The 18,925-nt window shown below is 35.1% G+C and overlaps 1 protein-coding gene across 18 annotated transcripts in view; it reads left to right on the top strand.

The window, feature by feature from the left end:
* Positions 1-18,221, top strand: part of LOC144965798 (death-associated protein kinase 1-like) — a 179,222-nt gene extending 161,001 nt beyond the window's left edge. For all 18 annotated transcript variants that reach the window (XM_078901520.1, XM_078901521.1, XM_078901539.1 and 15 more), the window contains 14 exons: positions 3,943-4,041; positions 5,366-5,464; positions 6,273-6,377; positions 6,867-6,965; positions 7,482-7,559; positions 8,220-8,409; positions 8,963-9,070; positions 9,481-9,675; positions 10,565-10,830; positions 12,266-12,454; positions 13,154-13,336; positions 14,477-14,683; positions 15,084-15,782; positions 17,635-18,221. In XM_078901520.1, coding sequence (XP_078757646.1) covers positions 3,943-4,041; positions 5,366-5,464; positions 6,273-6,377; positions 6,867-6,965; positions 7,482-7,559; positions 8,220-8,409; positions 8,963-9,070; positions 9,481-9,675; positions 10,565-10,830; positions 12,266-12,454; positions 13,154-13,336; positions 14,477-14,683; positions 15,084-15,782; positions 17,635-17,847 — 2,730 coding nt within the window. In that variant the 3' untranslated portion in view covers positions 17,848-18,221. The remainder of the gene's footprint in view (positions 1-3,942; positions 4,042-5,365; positions 5,465-6,272; positions 6,378-6,866; positions 6,966-7,481; positions 7,560-8,219; positions 8,410-8,962; positions 9,071-9,480; positions 9,676-10,564; positions 10,831-12,265; positions 12,455-13,153; positions 13,337-14,476; positions 14,684-15,083; positions 15,783-17,634) is intronic.
* The last annotated feature ends 704 nt before the right edge of the window (positions 18,222-18,925 follow it).

The following is an 18,925-nucleotide window of genomic DNA, read 5'->3' on the forward strand; positions in this document are numbered from 1 at the left end:
GTGATTTAAAAAAATAGCTGGTTTTTTCTCTTTATTGTTGTTGTTGTCGTCAGTGTGGATGTTGTTGTTGTTTATGGTTTTGTTCTTGTTTTTATTGATATTATATCATTAATAATATTACTTGCGCACTGAAAAGAAAGCAATCAAAGGGTTAAACGTAATCACTCCAAAATAATAATGTAATAAAAATGAATAAATACATTTACATTGAACGGCACTTAGAATTTGACATGTATTAAAGTTGAATAAATACCCAGAGGTGTCAAGGGTGTATCTAATTTAAGGGCCTCTCAAAGTGATAATGAGCATGATTTTCCTTAAAAATTCGAATAGTTACAACGCAGGATGAGGAGAAACTCTATCTAGCAATTATTTCGTGTAAAATATGAGATAATGTATTCATTAAATACAATCAAACGTATGAAAAAAAAAAGGCCACTCAAGATTTGGGGGAATTCCAGTACAGCAAGTGACCACGTTAAAAAAAATATTAACTTTTATATAGAGCAATATCACTAAATGTGCCCAATGCGCTTTAAAGGGGACCCAGTTAGTGAAATTGTAAAAGTTTAATGTAATCGAGTACTATGTAGTATGAAGTACTTAAATGGAATCTACTAGCTAACAACCTCAAGCTTTGCATTTCAGAAGTTTGAAGTTTCCTTTATTCATTCTCGGGAGGGGGGGGGGGAATTTGTCTTCCAAAGGAAGACTAGAATAATCCGGGGCGTCAGCCGCAGCGCAGCGACTCAGAGTGAGCTAGGCCGAGATGACTTGCTCAAACCACACAGCGCGGTTGGGAATCGAACCCGGTACATTGTGAGTACTAAGCAAAGACCGTACGTTTATGCCACTCTGCCACACCATGGCCGCTGTTGGTGTGAAGAAGAGCGGGCTGCATTATAAAAAGTCGAACCGAATCCTCTGTCCGTGTTAGAAACCCCACCAAATAAACGCCGTTGGGCCCTCTCGGGCTCTTTACAGAGAGATAATTCCCATGTCATACATAAGGGGATATTAGTTTTGCATAATTGATGCATGAGATGAGAGGCACCATGGGTAGGATGGCGTATGTTATTGAGAGGGAAATAAAGAAAGAAAAACATAACAGATCTAAAAATGCAAACAACGATTTCGATCGATAGGGATCTATCATACTCTATAAAAAAACATGTATTTAAAATTTTGGCCAGAAAACTCGTCCTTCAAATATAGATCGATTAAAATGACCCTCATCTTGGGGAAAAAAAACTCTCAAACCTGGGACCTTCGTGAGTCTCAGGTTGAGAGTTTCTGACAAGATGAGGGCCATTTTAATTGGTCAATATTTGAAGGACGAGTTTTTTGGCCAAAATTCTAAATACGCGTTTGTTTTTTGTTTTTTTTTTTCAGAGTACGGCAGTAATAGTTCCATTATCATGACAATGCCCATGAGAGTTTATTCCGCAGCACCATTTTTCATTTTGGCCAGAAATGTTCTACTTTAAATATTTTTGTAAATAAGAGTACCTACGATTTGTCGAGAATGCTTAAACTTAAGACTTTTTAAAAGTATCAAGTTGGGTTTTTTTTAATGACAAGTTGAGGTCGTCTTAATTCAGCTAAAAATTTCTGGTCAAAATAATTTTCAAAAATGTCGTGTTATCAGTGTGCAGTTGTGTTTATTGTGCTGCAATGTACACAGCTGATATTTGTGACCAGATAACGGTATTATGTCGGAATGAACCCACTGCTTGAAATTAACATTTTAGCGTAACTTATAAAATTTCGAGGTCCCGACAGCTCAGTTGGTAGAGCACTTTCTTCATACGTTTAAACGTTAAACGATATTTTTTTTTTCAACCCTCCCCCGTCCTCCCAGCAGTGATTGGGTGGCTGAGTCTGTTAAGTCTATCAGAAAGTAATTTGCGATATACAGTTATTCTATCCAAAGGTTAGCAAGTAATTGCTATTGTCCATTGCACGCTATATAATATAAACCGTGATAAACTCTCAATTCCATGGGCTTAATTTAATGGCTGTAAACTACTACCTTTATGAATTTCTGAGTCGAAATCACCGTGAACTAACAAGAGAGTTCCGTGGTCGAAATATCTGTCATCAATGATAAGAGCGAGTTTCGTTCCTTAAATTTGATTATTTTGATTTTAATTCAATTTTTTTCTTCATCTGGTCCTCTCCGACTTGTTACCAGATTGAAGCGATGGGTCGCGTGTAATATTTATTTCTTTATGAAGCAACACAATGCATAAAATAGATTTCCCGTGGGCGCTATTTATTTATAATAAATACATGCGATATAATTCTTCATGCAAAACAGACATTGTGTGCCATTATGTTAAACTCTAATAATTATTGATAAGTAAAATAATAATATTTTATTGTGTCCTGTGTCCTTGTTGTTGTACTTTTTTGAATGGTTAATGGCAATATCGATCAATATCAAGTGTTGTTGTTTTTGTTTAGATTTTTTTTTTTTATGTCTTGTTTTGTTTCTGGGGTTGTTTTGTTTTGTGTGTGTGTGTGTGTGGGGGGGGGGGGTTCTTTATTTCTTTTCTTATTGTTTGTTTGTTTTAAGTTTTGTTTTGTTTTATAACGCGATTGGGTTAGATTGTGAGTGCGTGTGTGTGGTTGGGGGTGGGGGGGGGGGGGGGTTGATATAGGCCATCCTCTCATATCATAATATAGACTCAATCCGAAATTTTTTTTTTTTTTTGTGTGTGTGTGGAGGTGTTGGGGTGGTTGGGGGGGGGTCCCTTTCGGATTTAGTTTTCTCCAAATTCGAAGTTTAAAAGTTATATTTTAGAAGAAAAAAATTGTCAAATTATATGTATTTCACCCAGAAAATATTGTAATATTATGTTTAAATTGAACTGCATCACATCAATGTTAAAGTGACAATTCATATAATTAAGGGTGAAAATCATCAACTAGATGCCTAATTAAATTAGATTGAAATACATATACTTTGTTTTCTTTAAATTAAAAATAACATTAGAAAAAAAAAAGATTAAAATTAAAATTTTAAAAATAAAATTCCCTTTATTCATATCATTGGGGAAATTTTTCTCTAGGGTCTATTCCAAGAGAAGACTGGAATAACACAGGCGTCAGCCGCAGTGCAGCGCCGCAAATTGAGCTAGGGCGAGGTGACTTGCTCAAGGCCACACAGCGCAGCGGCGGATGATCGAACTTGGTACCTTTCGGGTACGAAGCAAAGACCGTACCGCTGAGCCACGCTGCCCCAAATTCGGATATTTTACCAAGTCGTTTGTTAGTTGCCTTTGGTAGGGCTGAGTCTGAGGAAGTGCATTAGAATTGTGCTGTTCCCAACATGATTTAAATGTGAAACCGAGTTCCTGAAAGAATCCTTGTTAAATGCGATAACTATTGTGATGTATATTTATATGTTTACACGTGTGTAAAAAAAACGGGGAGAAAGGGGGGGGGGGGGGGAAGAAGTGAATTTTATTGGTTTTTATTCATTATTGCTTTTTATTCAGAATTTATTTCTCTTTTTTTTTCTCTCTCTCTCTCTCTATTATTGTGCTTCTTGAAAATTTCTTCAATATCAGCTGTGCCAGTTCTATTTGAAGTGATTTTTTTTTGTTTTTTTTTTTTTTGTCAATTTTTTATTTTTTCCGGAGTTTTTCTTTTTTCGTGTCCATCTCTTTCTCTTTTTTTTTTACGCTTTTTGTTTGTGCTTTTCCCCCTTTTTTTTTTTTTGTTGTTGCGGATTTTAGGGCGGGTTGCAGTTTGTAACACATAACAGTCATATCAGCAACAGAGAGATTATTTTGTTTTTAAAAAGATAATCTAAGTTAACTAGGTTAATGTTTTATAATGTTTCTCAGTCAGATATTATGGCTTAACCAGTTAAAACTTTTTTTTTTTCAAAATATTATTCTAAATATATTATAACAACCCAACTTGTTATTTCAGGAAAGAGAGACTGCTCTCCACTGTGCTGCAGTGCGTGGTAACCTCGACTGTGTCAAGACCTTGCTGGACAATGGGGCTGGCGTCAATATGGTAGACAAGGTATGTTGAGAGAGAAAAAAAAACAACAACAACAAAAACAAATTAAGCCTTATATTTTATATACCGCAGTGCCTTCTAAATACTCTCAAAGCGCTTTACAAAGGGTCCCAACCCAACAGCAACACTTGATATGTGGGACTAGACATGACATACGATGAATGTAAGGAGCGTTTACAATTTTTTTTTGCAACAAAGGCAACGCTGTTTGCAGCCAGGTAAGTACTGATTTTACACCTGAGTTGATGAGAATTCTCTAAGGACTAAACTTTGCGCTGATAAGACATTGCTGGACAACGGGGCTGTTGTCAATATGATAGACACGGTATGGAGAAGGGAAATAAAAACAAAAACAAAAAAGCCTTTGATTTTTTATGGTGTAATATCCTCTAAATGTTTTCAAAATGCTTTCTAAGGTCCCTAGCAAATAACATGGCATTACTTGACATGTAGGATGAGACAAGACACCTGTAAGGAGACATTTATGTTTTTGTCAAAGACAGATAGGTACTCATTTTACACCTGAGTATGCTGTGAGAATGTGATTAAAGAGCTCTCTTTAACGGCTCAACTTTGCGCTGCCCACAGTGGACCAGGGACAGGTCAGAAGTCCTACTGCTACACCACAAAGCCACCCAGGGAACAGATTGCCACTTATTCCCCGGAAAAAAAAACAAAAACAATTGTGACATTTAATTACAGATAATCAAGACAACCAGAAATAATCAATAATTTATTGAATATTTCTTAAAGACATTTTATGAATAGCCTTTTATTTGTAACAGGTTATCATTCAAAGAGGGCAATGCATGATTGAAATATAATAATATAATGATTATAATTATAATTATTCTATTCATAGCCATTGTACCCATGGAGCCAAGGCTTATCTCAGTTTCTAAACCGTGAAACGGACAATAAGCAATTGTTTTTACCCTTGAGATAGGGTTTATCGCAAAGTGCTTTCCACTATATCTAACAGACCCAGCTACCCAATCTAGACTTCACCCTTGATGGATCTCAATCCCTCAGAGACATATTCTCTGCCATTGATCTGGTTTTCTACTAATTATTTTTTTTTTTTTTTAATTGTTGGCTGAAGGAGATTATTTTTTGTTGTTTTGTTTTGAATTTTTATTTTAAATCTCATTTCCTAAGACCACAACTTTGAGGCCAGTGTTTTCCAATTGACTCATATTGTCATTTGCCATCCCTCAACCTTCACTTGACTTTGCCACATGACTAGATACCAAGTCACTCGACCACCCACCGATAAATTTTTAGATCACACTCATCATTTGTATTTCATCCTGTGTTTTTTTTCCAGAGAGGTTGCACGGCACTGCACCTTGCCTGCCAAAGACACAACACCTCCATTGCACTTCTCATTCTCAATGCTGGATGCAAAGTGGAAATCATTGATACAGTAAGAATTGATTATTTTATTTCACAATCAGAAGGATATCTTAAAAATGGTTCCTCCTCTACACCCATATATTTTATCATGTGGACTATACTTTGCCTTGGCTTAAGAGTAATTCCATGAAACCGGAGTGCACATATTTGCAGGTTTGATAACCGAACGCAATTATGTAGCCCTTCAGAGTTATTAGGCTCATGGAGCTGGAGTTTATCCGGGGGGGGGGGGGGGGGTCAGTTAAAAAATCTTGATAGCACCTAGGAACGATCTTGGTCCATTTGCGCATGAAGTGACTGCTCTGCCAACTGAGATATTGGGACCCCGAATACAATTATGGGCTTGATTTAGTGCTGTAATGGACAATATTTTGCATTGTTTTGAGAGTATTTCTATTACAACAATAATCCCATAACAATTTATTTGGACTCTCAGACCTGCAAATAAATACACATTGGGTTCACCAATTGAAGCTGATTGTGAAAAATTATAAGATTCGCATATAACCTGTGTGACTTTATTTTTATAAAGGTAATTTGATGCAGTCTCTAAACTAAAAGATAGCTTTAGCTATTTTAAATACAGATATCTCAAATGTTTTATATCAAATCCATTAAAACTTTTTTGCCAGCTTTTCCTACATTCTGGAGAATCTTGTCCTTGAAATAATTACTTCTTTAAATTAAAAAAAAATAATTAGTGTTTTGTAAGTTTGAACATAATATTTCAACAAGTTTTCTCTCATTTTATTTGAATTATACTCTGGCATCACCCAAAATAAAAACTATAATAATTTTCACCCACCTTGTATTTTTAGGAGACGGGTGAAAGTGCCTTACATTCGGCATGCAGTGAAGGCCTGTTGCCGGTGGTACAAACTGTCTGTGCTTTGGAGAACTGTAATGTTGACCTGGAATCTACAGTAAGTCATGAATACACGCATTTGTAAATATGATAATAATGATAATTTCTTTGATAGTAATGATGATGATGATGATGATGATGATGATAATGATGATTATTGTAGGTGGAAGTTCATGAAGACAAACCCTAAATTACACTTGAGCGGTAAGAATGAAAGACCACAAATGGTAATCAGGATGTCGTGTAAAAAAAAAAAATTGAGATTGACCTAATGTTATAATTATTATCATTTGAAATATCACATACACATCATCATCATCATCATCATCATCATCATCATCATCATCCTCATCATCATCATCATCATCATTATTACCATCCTCCTCCTCCTTTTTATCATCATTATCATCATCAGCAGCATCATTATTGTTAGCACCATTTATCATTATCATCATCATAGAGTTCATCATCATGATCATCATCATCATCATCATCATCATCAATAACCATTATCAGCTCCCTCATTGTTAATAATGTTGTTTTGCAGGACGGACTAACTCCCTTGCATATGGCGTGTAAAAACGGGCATGTGGAGATTGTCAGATGCTTGTTGTTTGTGGGGGCCAGCCCAGACGCTGCCAATAAAGTGAGTATTTTTAATGGGAAATGAAAATGTTATGAATCAATTTAGTTAGAGACATCAATAGGTTTGATTTTTTTTTTCTCAGTCATGAATATACAGAATTTTTATCAAAGACAGGATATTTCATATGACTTCGACCAACCAGCTTGGTGGATTTTTGTAACCAAAGGCATAACTAAAATTATATGACAACTCTGAACTTTCAATAATCTAATGAGTGATAGGTAAATGTTTTTATCGTGTATTATCTCACTATAGAATAATATAAATAATTTTGCCAACACTTGTGTTTTCTGAGGTTGAAGGGAATGACTTTTCTCCATATTCGCCAAGTAAAAGCTCTCTGCGGTCACTCCCATTTACTACCATATTGGGGTCTCTTTTCCTCTGGAACTCCTAATCTCTTTATTTTTTATCATCACTTTTTATTATTTTAAACCTTGAATATTTGTATGTTTATTGATCATCTGTATTTTATTGTGGGTCTTTACAATAAACTGTCATTTTGTTTCTTCTCAGGATGGAGTGACTGGGGACATCATGGCCTTAGCACAGGGCTACACCAATATAGCAGAATTGTTGAACAGTGTCAAAGGGGTAAGCAGATATATTGGAAACACACGTTTGTGGTGGGTTTATCCTTGTAAACATTTTGTAAACATTTTACTGCAATAAATTCATACCATATGTTTTTGATGATTTTGATGCAGTTTTTTTTTTTTTCTTTAAATTTCCGCAGAATTAAAAATTTTGTCAGCTTATTTCTGTTTTGAATTATCATTGTCCTTATCTGTATCTTTTGACATGATGGAGATGAATTGACGTATGCATGTGAGGCTTTGTGGTTTAGTGGTATGACACTCGCCTTTGGAGCAAAGGGTCCAGACGTGGAGTCCTTTTCTGAGTGGTGCATAGTTGAGTCCTTGGAAAAGGCTCATTACTGACATTATTTCAATGTCTTCAGGTGTAAAATAAGTACCTGGCCGTTAACAGTGTTTGTCTCTGAAGAAAAAAAATCGTAATATCGCCAGCAGGCTTCATATCCTGTCCTACATTTTAAGTGTTACTGTTGGCTATTGGGTCACATTTTGGCACGCTATTTCTTGATCTCCACACGTTTTAACTTCAATCTGATTTGTGATATTAAAGCAACAAACAAAATGATAGAAGTTCAAAACTCTATGTAGGATAAAAGAAGAAGAAAAGGAAGAAGAAATGGATTTTATTTTTAAAATACCGTGATTTGTTGCTCCACAGGATAAACGCCATGTTTTAACAACCCAGCTCAAGCCATGCACTCAGCCAATTAGTCGAGTGAAGTTAAAGTTTTTGGGGTCAACAGGAGTGGGAAAATCAACCTTTATCGAGTCAATGAAAACGGGAATTCTTGGTAGTATTTTCAGATGGCGGCATACAGCCAGTAACAATGGACCTGCTAAAAATAATGGTAAATATAACTTGGTCAGTTCTACATGTCATAGTCATAGTTTTGTTGTTTTGTTTTGTTTTTGTTTGTTTTGTTGTTGTTTTTTGGGTTTTTTTTGGGTTTTTTTTTTTTTGGGGGGGGGGGGGGGGGAGAAGAAATTGGCCAAAATGTTTGTCTTACTCTAGATTTGGATTTTTAAACCAAATTATAGAAAAAGAAGAATTAAAATGATGCTATTTTACTCAGAAGTTGACATGGACAAAAGGACTACACCTTACTTCTATAGAGAATTCTATAGTGATAATTCACATAGAGAAGAAATCAGTGTTTTACGATCGACTAGCATTTTAATGAAACCACTGTTACTATCCATTAAAATGTGACAGAAAATGGGATGCATTTTGACCCCAAAAGCCTCATGACTTTGAAGAGCTACTCTTTAAAAGTATTTTTGTTAGTTTGTCTTCCACTTAAAGATTCTTCAAACTTTGGGTGACTGGCTCTTATAGATATTGAATACTGGATACATCCCTTTGAAAATTTACCACAATTGTACAATTATTTTCTTTTCCAGTTCGACGCAAGTTGTCTCGCCAATTTAGTCTACCAACTCCATTAAATTATGCAGTAGGAAACCCAACTTATACCAAAGGTGTGAACATTCAGCAAATATCTGTCACTGGTGAGTTTCATAAATCTTTTCTTACATTCCTTTACATTTCCGTTCCTCTCTATAACTTCTGCAATCTACAACAATTATCTTTTAATGCGCCTTCTTCGGCATTCAGAGAGAAGAGCACATTAAAATTGTTTTAGCATTACTAGTATTATTATTACAGTCAAGGCTGGTAATTGGAATGCCACTTTATCAGAACAGCCACTTAATTATAATTAATATTATTTTTTTTATTATTATTATTATTATTATTATTATTATTATTATTATTATTATTATTATTATTATTATTATTATCATTATCATTATCATTATTATTATCATTATTATTATTATTATTATTATTATTATTATTATTATTATTATTATTATTATTATAGTGTGATAACATTGGTTAATCATTATCTCATCCACAGGTGCTGGAGAGTTTAGCGTGTGGGATTTCTCAGGTTATGAGCCGTACTACATGTTGTATGACCACTTCTTAGGGGATGTAAATTGTGTCCATGTGGTGCTTTTTAACCTTCAGGACTCGTTAGACGAACAAATGGCTCAGGTCATCTTCTGGCTCAATTTTCTGAAGGCCCGTATCCATCCTAAAATGCCCATAGGTAAGTAACAGTGTAAGGGACTTGCTGTATGTATGTGTGTGTGTGTGTGTGTGTGTGTTTGTATGTCTAAAAATTAGAGGTGCCTAAATGAGTCAATAAAATGGAGAGAAAGATAAAGGGAGTAAATGTGACTCATATATAATAAGGGAACAACACAAAACAAATGATGTTTTGGCCTTTTTCAAGTATTTCGCATTTACTTGAAAAAGGCCAAAGACCAAAACGTCAGTGTTGTTCTCTTTTATATGAGTCACATTTACTCCCTTTATCTTTCTCTCCAGTTTTTATGTCTGTTAGTCTGTCTATGCTTGTATGTGTGTCTGTGTTTATGTATGTCTGTGTATATATGACTAGTTTATTGAAGTTTGAAAATTTTGTATCATATTTAGGAATGCAATGATGTTATCACTGTTTTTTTCCAGTTCTCTGGAAAAGCACAAATTTTAAAATTTGTCCAGAAAACTTGTCCAAATACCGATTGATAACCCACATCTCTCACGAGAGTTCTACTAATCAGAAGTAGAATGTCAATCCACTAGACCACTGTCTTAAAGAAAAAGACAGTGTATATTGGCTTTTAAAATGTTGGAGGTCCCGAGAACTCAGTCTGTTTTCGATAAATTAGTGTCTTATCCAAAGGGTAGCAAGCAATTGCTATCATCTTTTTCACACTATAAAAAACAGGATAAACTCTGGCTCCATGGACCTCATGGCTCTTAAGGACCACTTTATTTGTGATATGTAGCGACTTACAAACTTTTTTCCTTTAGACAGCAGTAGACCAGAAAGCTGCAATTAAAATTTATGTTATCCTATACTCTATTAAAAAGTTTTATTTGTTGTTGTGTAATGCTCACTCATTTTCCCCCTTTTGTTGATGTTTTCCCAGACCACTGTGGCAAGTTACAAAACACAGCACAAGTAATACTAGTAGCAACTCACGCTGACAAACCCACAACCCCCTGCCATAAATCTCCTCTGGGCACAAACAACAGTGATGAGGCCAACTACATCCTGGGCAAAGTGCTTACCATGTTCCAATACGACCTCGACATCTGTGAGACTGTCTTTGTTTTGGACGCCACTGTGCCTTTCTCTTGTGATATCAGGGCTTTCCGACAACAGCTGGCCAAGATGAAAAACTCTTTATCTGATGTAAGTGTCCTTTGGGTTTTTTTCTTGACAAAATATGACCCTCCGCATCGATCACATATTTTGTCTGAAAGGACAAGATGAAGACAAGAGGTCTGAGGTTCAATTCCCAGTCGAGGCATGCTGATTTATTTGTAATGTTGTTTTTGTTTTTGTTTTTTTTTTTGTTTTTTTTTTTGTTTTTTTTTGGGGGGGGGGTTGGTATTTTGCTCACTTCTTTGTCTGGCACTGTTTCACAAATAACCTTATAGTCTCGTTTGACGTTGAAGCATTTATCTGTTACAATGAGTCTGCTAGAACCAATGGTCAATTGAATTGTGTGTATTATCATATCACATTGGTGATAGGGCTTTAAAATGGACCAAGTGTTCCTTAAATGTCCTTAAATCATAAATAAGAAAATATTGCATATTATAATTACAAAATTTTGAGAAAAAATACATTAAAAGGAATAAACAGATAAAAGCATCCATTATTTTTATTGAAATATTATTAATACTCATATTGCAGGTAATTTAGTATAGTTGACTTTTTTTCTTTTCTATCTATCGGTGATTTATTGTTTTAAAGAGGAGATTGCACTTTATAAATAGAATATTTTGATATCTTTGCGAATCTTATCCTTTTGGATTTGATTTTTATGGTTTTTTAATAATTCTATTTTTTATTTATTATTTATTCCATAATTTTTCCTTGTCAACATTCAATCTCATTTTTAAAATGAGTACTAAGGTGCAAGAAGCTTTGAACTGTGAAAATGTTAAACAAAAATGAATGCAACAGTTTCATAAAAGAACATGACAAGGAATATTTTGGATTAAATTCCTTCTATAGCCAACAACAGAAACAGTAATACAATAAGTTGAATCCAGAAGGATGGCACATAGGTCTCTGTCTTGTCATTTATCCCAACAAAAAGTTAAACGATATCTTTATTTGTATTCTGGATTCTGCATATCATATTACTATATTAATTGTTGTTGTATGTTCGTTGAAAAGGGGATGTTCCTTTTTAAGTATTTTGTTATTATTTGTAGCTATTTTATCCATTTTTGTTCAATCCTATTTTATTTTCAAATGTGCAAAGAATTTCTTCCACAGTAAAATAACCTGATAGTCTAGTTTGCATTTGAAGCATACCTTGTATTGATTTAACACACTGTTTCTTCTCATAAACCACAACTTTATTTTGCTTGTGGATAATTATTTGTCAAATTTGTCAAATTTGTGAGTATTTGGATTTGATTCCCATATAGTTAACCTATACCATATGAGATAGAGATGGGGGGGGGGGTGGGGAGGGTTCACACAGCATTCTGAATAGTGTTTGTTTTTATGTGAGTACTTTTCTGTCCTTTTTTTAATCAGTTACGTCAACCCTTGAAGTTTTATTTATTTTTATGCATTTTAACACCTTATTGATGTCTGGATTTTCCAGAGGCTTCCTAGAACCAACGGCTTCCTGTCAGCAGTAGTCGCCCATCTCCCAGAGTGGAGGAAGAATCTCCAGTCATACCCAGTTCTGGGCTGGCCACACTTCTGTCAGCAGGTTAGATCAGGTGTCAATCCGCTGGCAAGTGATGAAGATCTCAAACTGCTGAACCGGCAGCTACAGCTGATGGGGGAGGTAAGGCACGATTTGGCTTTTAACCCTTTAAGTGCTGGGTTTGTTGGGAGTTTTTTTCCTACTTTATAAAAGAATAAGAAATTGCCTTTAGTTATCCACAGTAGAATTTTTCTAAAGGTCTATCTAAAAAAAAGACAGAGATAACACAGTTGTCAACCTCAATGCAGTGCTGCAATGTAAGCAATAGGGACTAAGTTTCTTGCTCAAGAAAAAATGAGATACTGTAATGGGTTTAAACCTAGGTTCCTGAATTGATATTGCAATGCCTTATCCCACTTGGCCATCTTCCAACATCAGAACTGAAAGTTTTAACTAAGAAAATTGGAATGGCACCAATATTGCATAGAGAAAAATGTTAAGCCTGCAGTTACTTACGTCCGTTTCCGGAGAAATCAATGACATTTTCGTGAACAGTATGAATTTGAGTTGGGTTTTTTTTCAACTTAGATTGTAAATATGATCTATTCCTCCTCACACACAAATTTCTGGAATTTTTTTTTCATTAATGTGATAAGAGTTCATAAAGTAATGAGATTTTTGTTGTTTTGTTTTTTGTTTTGTTTTTTTGTTTTTTGTTGACAAGTATGATCAAAGACATAAATCTATTTTCTCTAAGCAGATACATATATTAATATGAAATAGAGAAGGAAAAAAGATCGCTATACAGTTACAACCCTAAAATCATGTCTTGTTTTCCAGATTGTTTATCTCCATGGCAACAACACGGATCTTGTGGTGCTGACCCCCAAGTGGTTGGGGGTCGATGTTCTGGGCGTCATCATGTCACATGATAGGATAGCACAGGCCAGAGTGACGGGATGTTTTTCACTAGACGAATTTCAATTAATGTACCCAGACACAGATGCTGAGAGTTTATTACAGGTGGGTATAAGTTTGTGTTTGATAGGTCGAGTAAAGCTGGTTATTTATCAAGTCTAAATAGAATTTTTGTTAGACAGCAGAACTCAGGGTTGTGCAAGGGCTAAAGAGATTTCAACTGTATATCGTGCCTAGAGATTTTAGATTTTATAAGCTAAATCCTGGAATGAGAATATTGTTTATCCACATCAAAATAGAAATAGACTTATTTAACTTGCGAATCTACAAATCAATGGCCGAGAAAATAGAGTCGGATTCAATTCATAGAAAAAGAGGATGGCATAAACAGATGCATCCAATCAAAAGTCAAATAAGCAACAATCCCCTACACCTAAGGAATGATGCTGTTGCATACAGTGGCAGAAAAGACAGGGTTTGTTTACCCTTTTTTTTAAATAATAAAATTGAATTAAGAAAATAAAAGAAAAAGCTTAAAATGGATTTTTAATGGATCAATTTCATTTCCAGGCCTGCAACATGGTGCTTATGTATACATATGGAAACTCAGAGGAAAAAGCTATTTGTATTGTAATGTGAGCAATGAACAGAGACAGCTAAAAAACTTAATCTGCTTATTAGCATGATCAGGCTATAAATACACTCTACTTGATTCCAGTGGACTGTGCTTATAAACAGAGACCAGTAGACCAAAAAAAAATGTTTTTTTAATAATGGAGTCTCAATTTGACAATATACAACACATTAAGTGATGGGCATGAGTGCATGATTTAAGCAAACATTACTTTTACTAAATTTTGTTAATGGAAGATAATATTAAAGGGTATACTTGAGCTTTTTAAAAATATAGCTCAATATCCACTAAGTGTGCTCAAAGCGCTTTACAAAGGGTCCCTGATCAACATAACATGTAGAGCGAGACATGACGCCTGTTAGGCGATATTGCAATTTTTTTCCAACAGAGACAATGCTGTTAACGGCCAGGTACTCGTTTAACACCTGATTATGGTGAGAGAATATGAGTGAAGAACCTTTTCCAAGAACTCAACTATGCGCTGCTCAGAGTGTGACTTGAACCCAGGACCTTCTGATCCGAAAGCGAGTGCCATGCCACAATAACACATAGCCGCAAATATACATATTTTATGACCCTTACAATGATCATCAAAATCATTTATTTTGTAGGTACTGGAAGCATTGGAAATGTGCACACCTTGTGAAGTTGACGAGGACACAGAGTACGAGTTTCCATGCCTGAACTTTGTGGAGTCATTACCCGGTCTGTGGGAAAAGGATGAGAGAGTCCTATCCCACACAGTCTATGGGGGTGTCAGGCTTCACACCAGCTTCCAGTCAGGGGCACAGCTCAAATATTTATTTCCCAGAATCCAGGTAAGAGGACAGAGATGTTGTATATCAATATTATCTTTATTCATTGCATTGATTTTTACTGTCATTTGACATTTCAAGATCTCATTATTTGTGGACAAATATTTCTCTTCTGTCTGTCTAGAATTCAAGTGATGTTTTAATGTTTTTATTGTTTCTGTTATTGGCCAAAAAGGGTTTTTAAGCCAGAAACGTTCCATGTTCGGTATTTTGTTCTTTTTCAGAAGGTGCTATATTCATTCTTGTTCATTACTTTTTATATATTTTTTCATGGACTTCCTTGACTGATGATATAAAATAACATTTTTTAAATTTTAAATATATTAATACAATAGAATATATGATTTAGTTATAAGGGATTTATTTTACTATTTAATTTGTTTTTTATATATTTATTTTACAGGTCTGTCTCCGTAGAAGTATTTTGTCGGGAGAAGAACAAGAGGAAGAGGAAGTAGATAGTGGAGCAGAAGAGGAAATAGACAGACCTCCCAAGGATCCAAGCAACAAAGATGCAGATTTGTACCAGTGGCACCATGGGTCCAAGTACTGCTGTGCTCAATTAGAAGGCTTGATCGACATGGACCGAAACGAACAATATCTGGAAATTAAAGTGCGAGGCCCTGGAAGGCAGAGGGCTAATCTGTATTATTTCTTGGAAGATTTCGTAACCATTGTAGAGCAAGTTGTTGAAAACGTTTGCCCTGGCTTGTGTGTGGAAAGGTATACTCTCAGTCCAAAACAACTAAAGGATCATGGGAAGGTTGTTCGGTCATACTCTCCAACCGAGTTACTTCGTATGCAGTTGGAGAACAGATCTTCTGTAATACTCAGCGGGAACTTGAAGGAGGATTTTTTAGACATTGCTTGTTTGGGATCTGAGGAAATTTTGGAGACGGTTACTCTAGGAATGGACTTACCAATATCACATTTGACGATTCACACACAGAGGTTGCTCAGTCTTCTCCTGGATCCCCCAGAGTCCCTGGGCAAAGATTGGTGTTTATTGGCAGTGTGCCTAGGTCTTTCTAATGTATTGCCAAATGTAGATGGTGGGGAAAGTGAAAAACAGGGTGGGAATACTATCAGTCGCACTCAAAAGGTGAGGACCAGAACACTGCTTTTTTTTAAATTCTTTCATTTAGTTTTTCACTATCATTTAAGTCTTACTCTCGATGCCAACCTTAAACAGTTTTTGCCCCATTTATATTTATCACTGTCACTATTTGCTCGTGAAGAATAATTTTTGTGTTTGTGCGTGAATCTTTTGCATTCAAAAGGTAATGAAAAATGTAATATGCTATTGGTTAAGATTTGTGAAAGTGTAAAAATTAATATAATATTATTTTTGTACTTTTACTATTATTAGAACATCCTGGTCATCATCATCATCATACCCATCATCATCATTAAGTGACAAGCTTGTCTCTCTAATCCTCTGTTTGTTCAACCCTCTTGAAGAACTCATCGTTCCTTCAATTATTAATATTAACCATCCCTCTGTTGAAGCCTACAGCTTGTTTGTTTTTGGGGGTTTCTTTTAATCAAACTATGAAAGAGAGGCTTTCTTTTAATATCTCATCACAAAACATGTCACAGGTCTTTGCTGGATTTCAGAAAAAACTGTTACTTATTTGGGAATCATTACCTTCAAACCGGTTTTATGTCGTAATGAACCAGGTGAAGAAAATTTATTTTAAAGTCAAAATGATCAAAAGTAGGAAATTAGAATTGTTTTTTAAAATTATGAAGCTATAAAACAAAACTCGCTTTCAATGAAGGCTTTTATTTTAATTTCAGTTCTATAAATTAAACTTAAAATCCAAAGCTAGATATTTTGAGACGTTGAGTGGGGTCTTTTGACCGTCCATAGTGGGCAGGTAAATGACTTATTGTGCCTTCTATCCCTCTAATTCTGTTTTCCAACTTGCTCTCTGTCTTTGTATTTGTCCTTGTCTTGGAGGGAAACAGTCAAATGTATAGGAATCGTTTGGGAAATATTCTTTTTCTTGTAAATCATCTCTCTATTATGTCCTGTTATATTTTCTGTTTTGAATATGATCTGTAAGCATTTGAGTGTTTTCCTTTTGGTGGGATCCTGTTCTTGTGTCTGGATGAATCTTTTAGGAGTTACTGTGTTCTTAGAATCTACATCTGTTCCCTGTTTGATTGAACTAGTCTTACCTTTTTTCGTGAGATTTTTAACTGTTAATCTATTATTTTTTTTAATATCCCATTTTCTTCATTTTTACTGGCGCTGACATGACTTAAATGTGTCGCAGGCACTGAAATGACTTTAATGTGTCGCAGGCACTGAAATGACTTAAATGTGTCGCAGGCACTGAAATGACTTAAATGTGTCGCAGGCACTGAAATGACTTAAATGTGTCGCAGGCACTGAAATGACTTAAATGTGTCGCAGGCACTGAAATGACTTAAATGTGTCGCAGACACTGAAATGACTTTAATGTGTCGCAGGCACTGAAATGACTTTAATGTGTCGCAGGCACTGAAATGACTTTAATGTGTCGCAGGCACTGAAATGACTTTAATGTGTTGCAGGCACTGAAATGACTTTAATGTGTCGCAGGCACTGAAATGACTTAAATGTGTCGCAGGCACTGAAATGACTTAAATGTGTCGCAGGCACTGAAATGACTTTAATGTGTCGCAGGCACTGAAATGACTTAAATGTGTCGCAGGCACTGAAATGACTTAAATGTGTCGCAGGCACTGAAATGACTTAAATGTGTCGCAGGCATTGAAATGACTTAAATGTGTCGCAGGCATTGAAATGACTTAAATGTGTCGCAGGCACTGAAATGACTTAAATGTGTCGCAGGCGCTGAAATGACTTAAATGTGTCGCAGGCGCTGAAATGACAAATGTGTCGCAGGCACTGAAAAGTCCATAAAAACAAACAACTAGTGACGTTTTTATTTTGATATCTACAGGTTTTGAGTGAGTGGACACGTCAGCACCATGACGCATCCATCAGACAACTGGTTTCAAAGTTGAAGGATATTGGACGTTTTGACGCAGTTGAGGCAATCCTACGCACCGGCCCTCCATTTAAAGTGTTGTCATTTGAGGACCAGCTGACGAACAGCAGCATTGCACACATCACCAACGCATCCAGCAACACACTTTCCAATCTTTCAAGATGACAGTTATAGAAGAATTTCATTGGATCTGTATCTTGTTATTATTTTGACAAAGGATGAATTTGTCACCTCGATTTTCAAAGATTGCCATAAAAAAAAAAGACATGTTTGTGAAGTCGTGGATATTATTTGTGATTTCTGAATTGGAAAAAAAATTTGATATTGTAAAAATTCTATGCTTTCTTTTTGTCAATGCTGTGGCCTTTTCAGACGCTGAATATTTTGTAATATAATGGGAAATATAATGTAGGTATGACTGTGAAACAAAAAAAAGAGGACTTTCTACCTTTGTACAAATTATTCAATATCAGAAATATAAAAACAAACATTCTTTATATCTGGCATAAACCAAATAACATTTAAGTGTAAAAAAGAAATACTCTCTGACAAAACATTAAAATGGGGTCAATAACTAACAAATAATTTAAAGGTATTGCAATCAAACTTTGCTGTCCTTCTCTTCCGCCTATATTATATTTTTAACTCGGTATCCTTGTATTTGAATGACACCATGGTTTTGCCTGGCCATGTCTGGGATCATTAGCTGGGAAGAAAATAGTCACAGATGTTTCTATGAATTTTTTTTCTTCTTTTAAATCATTTCTCATAATTTATACATTCAAAGTCAGTTAAACCGAAAATGGCTAAACCAAAAAAAAAAAAAAAAGACAAATAAAATATCAGTTTTTTTTTACTCTTCATAATTGTTAACAAACTTTCAATGATCCAATAGGTTTGTCAGAAAAAATTATCTTCGATAAAATGTCAAAGTTTTACGCATGGTCTGAAAAACTCTTAAATACCCCCCCCCCCCCCCCCCCCCCCCAAAAAAAAAAAGAGTCTGGAATGTTATTTTTTATTTTTTATCAAGAGACTGGAAAAGTTATATGTAATCATTGCACAGTTCTGCAATGTGGTAGCGTTTTATTTACATAAGTTACGTTTTGATAAGTTTCCATCTAGATTTTTTATTTGAGACTTCCCAAATAGTTTGTTATTTTTTTTTCTCCAGATACAGAACTCTGATGCATGACTTTCAAAGTATGAAGAATTTTTTTTTTATTTTTTTTTTTTTAAATAA

This window comes from Berghia stephanieae, chromosome 2 (assembly GCF_034508935.2).
Source record: "Berghia stephanieae isolate SIO BIC M18660-M18661 chromosome 2, UCSD_Bste_1.3, whole genome shotgun sequence".
NCBI classification, from domain to species: Eukaryota; Metazoa; Mollusca; class Gastropoda; order Nudibranchia; family Aeolidiidae; genus Berghia; species Berghia stephanieae.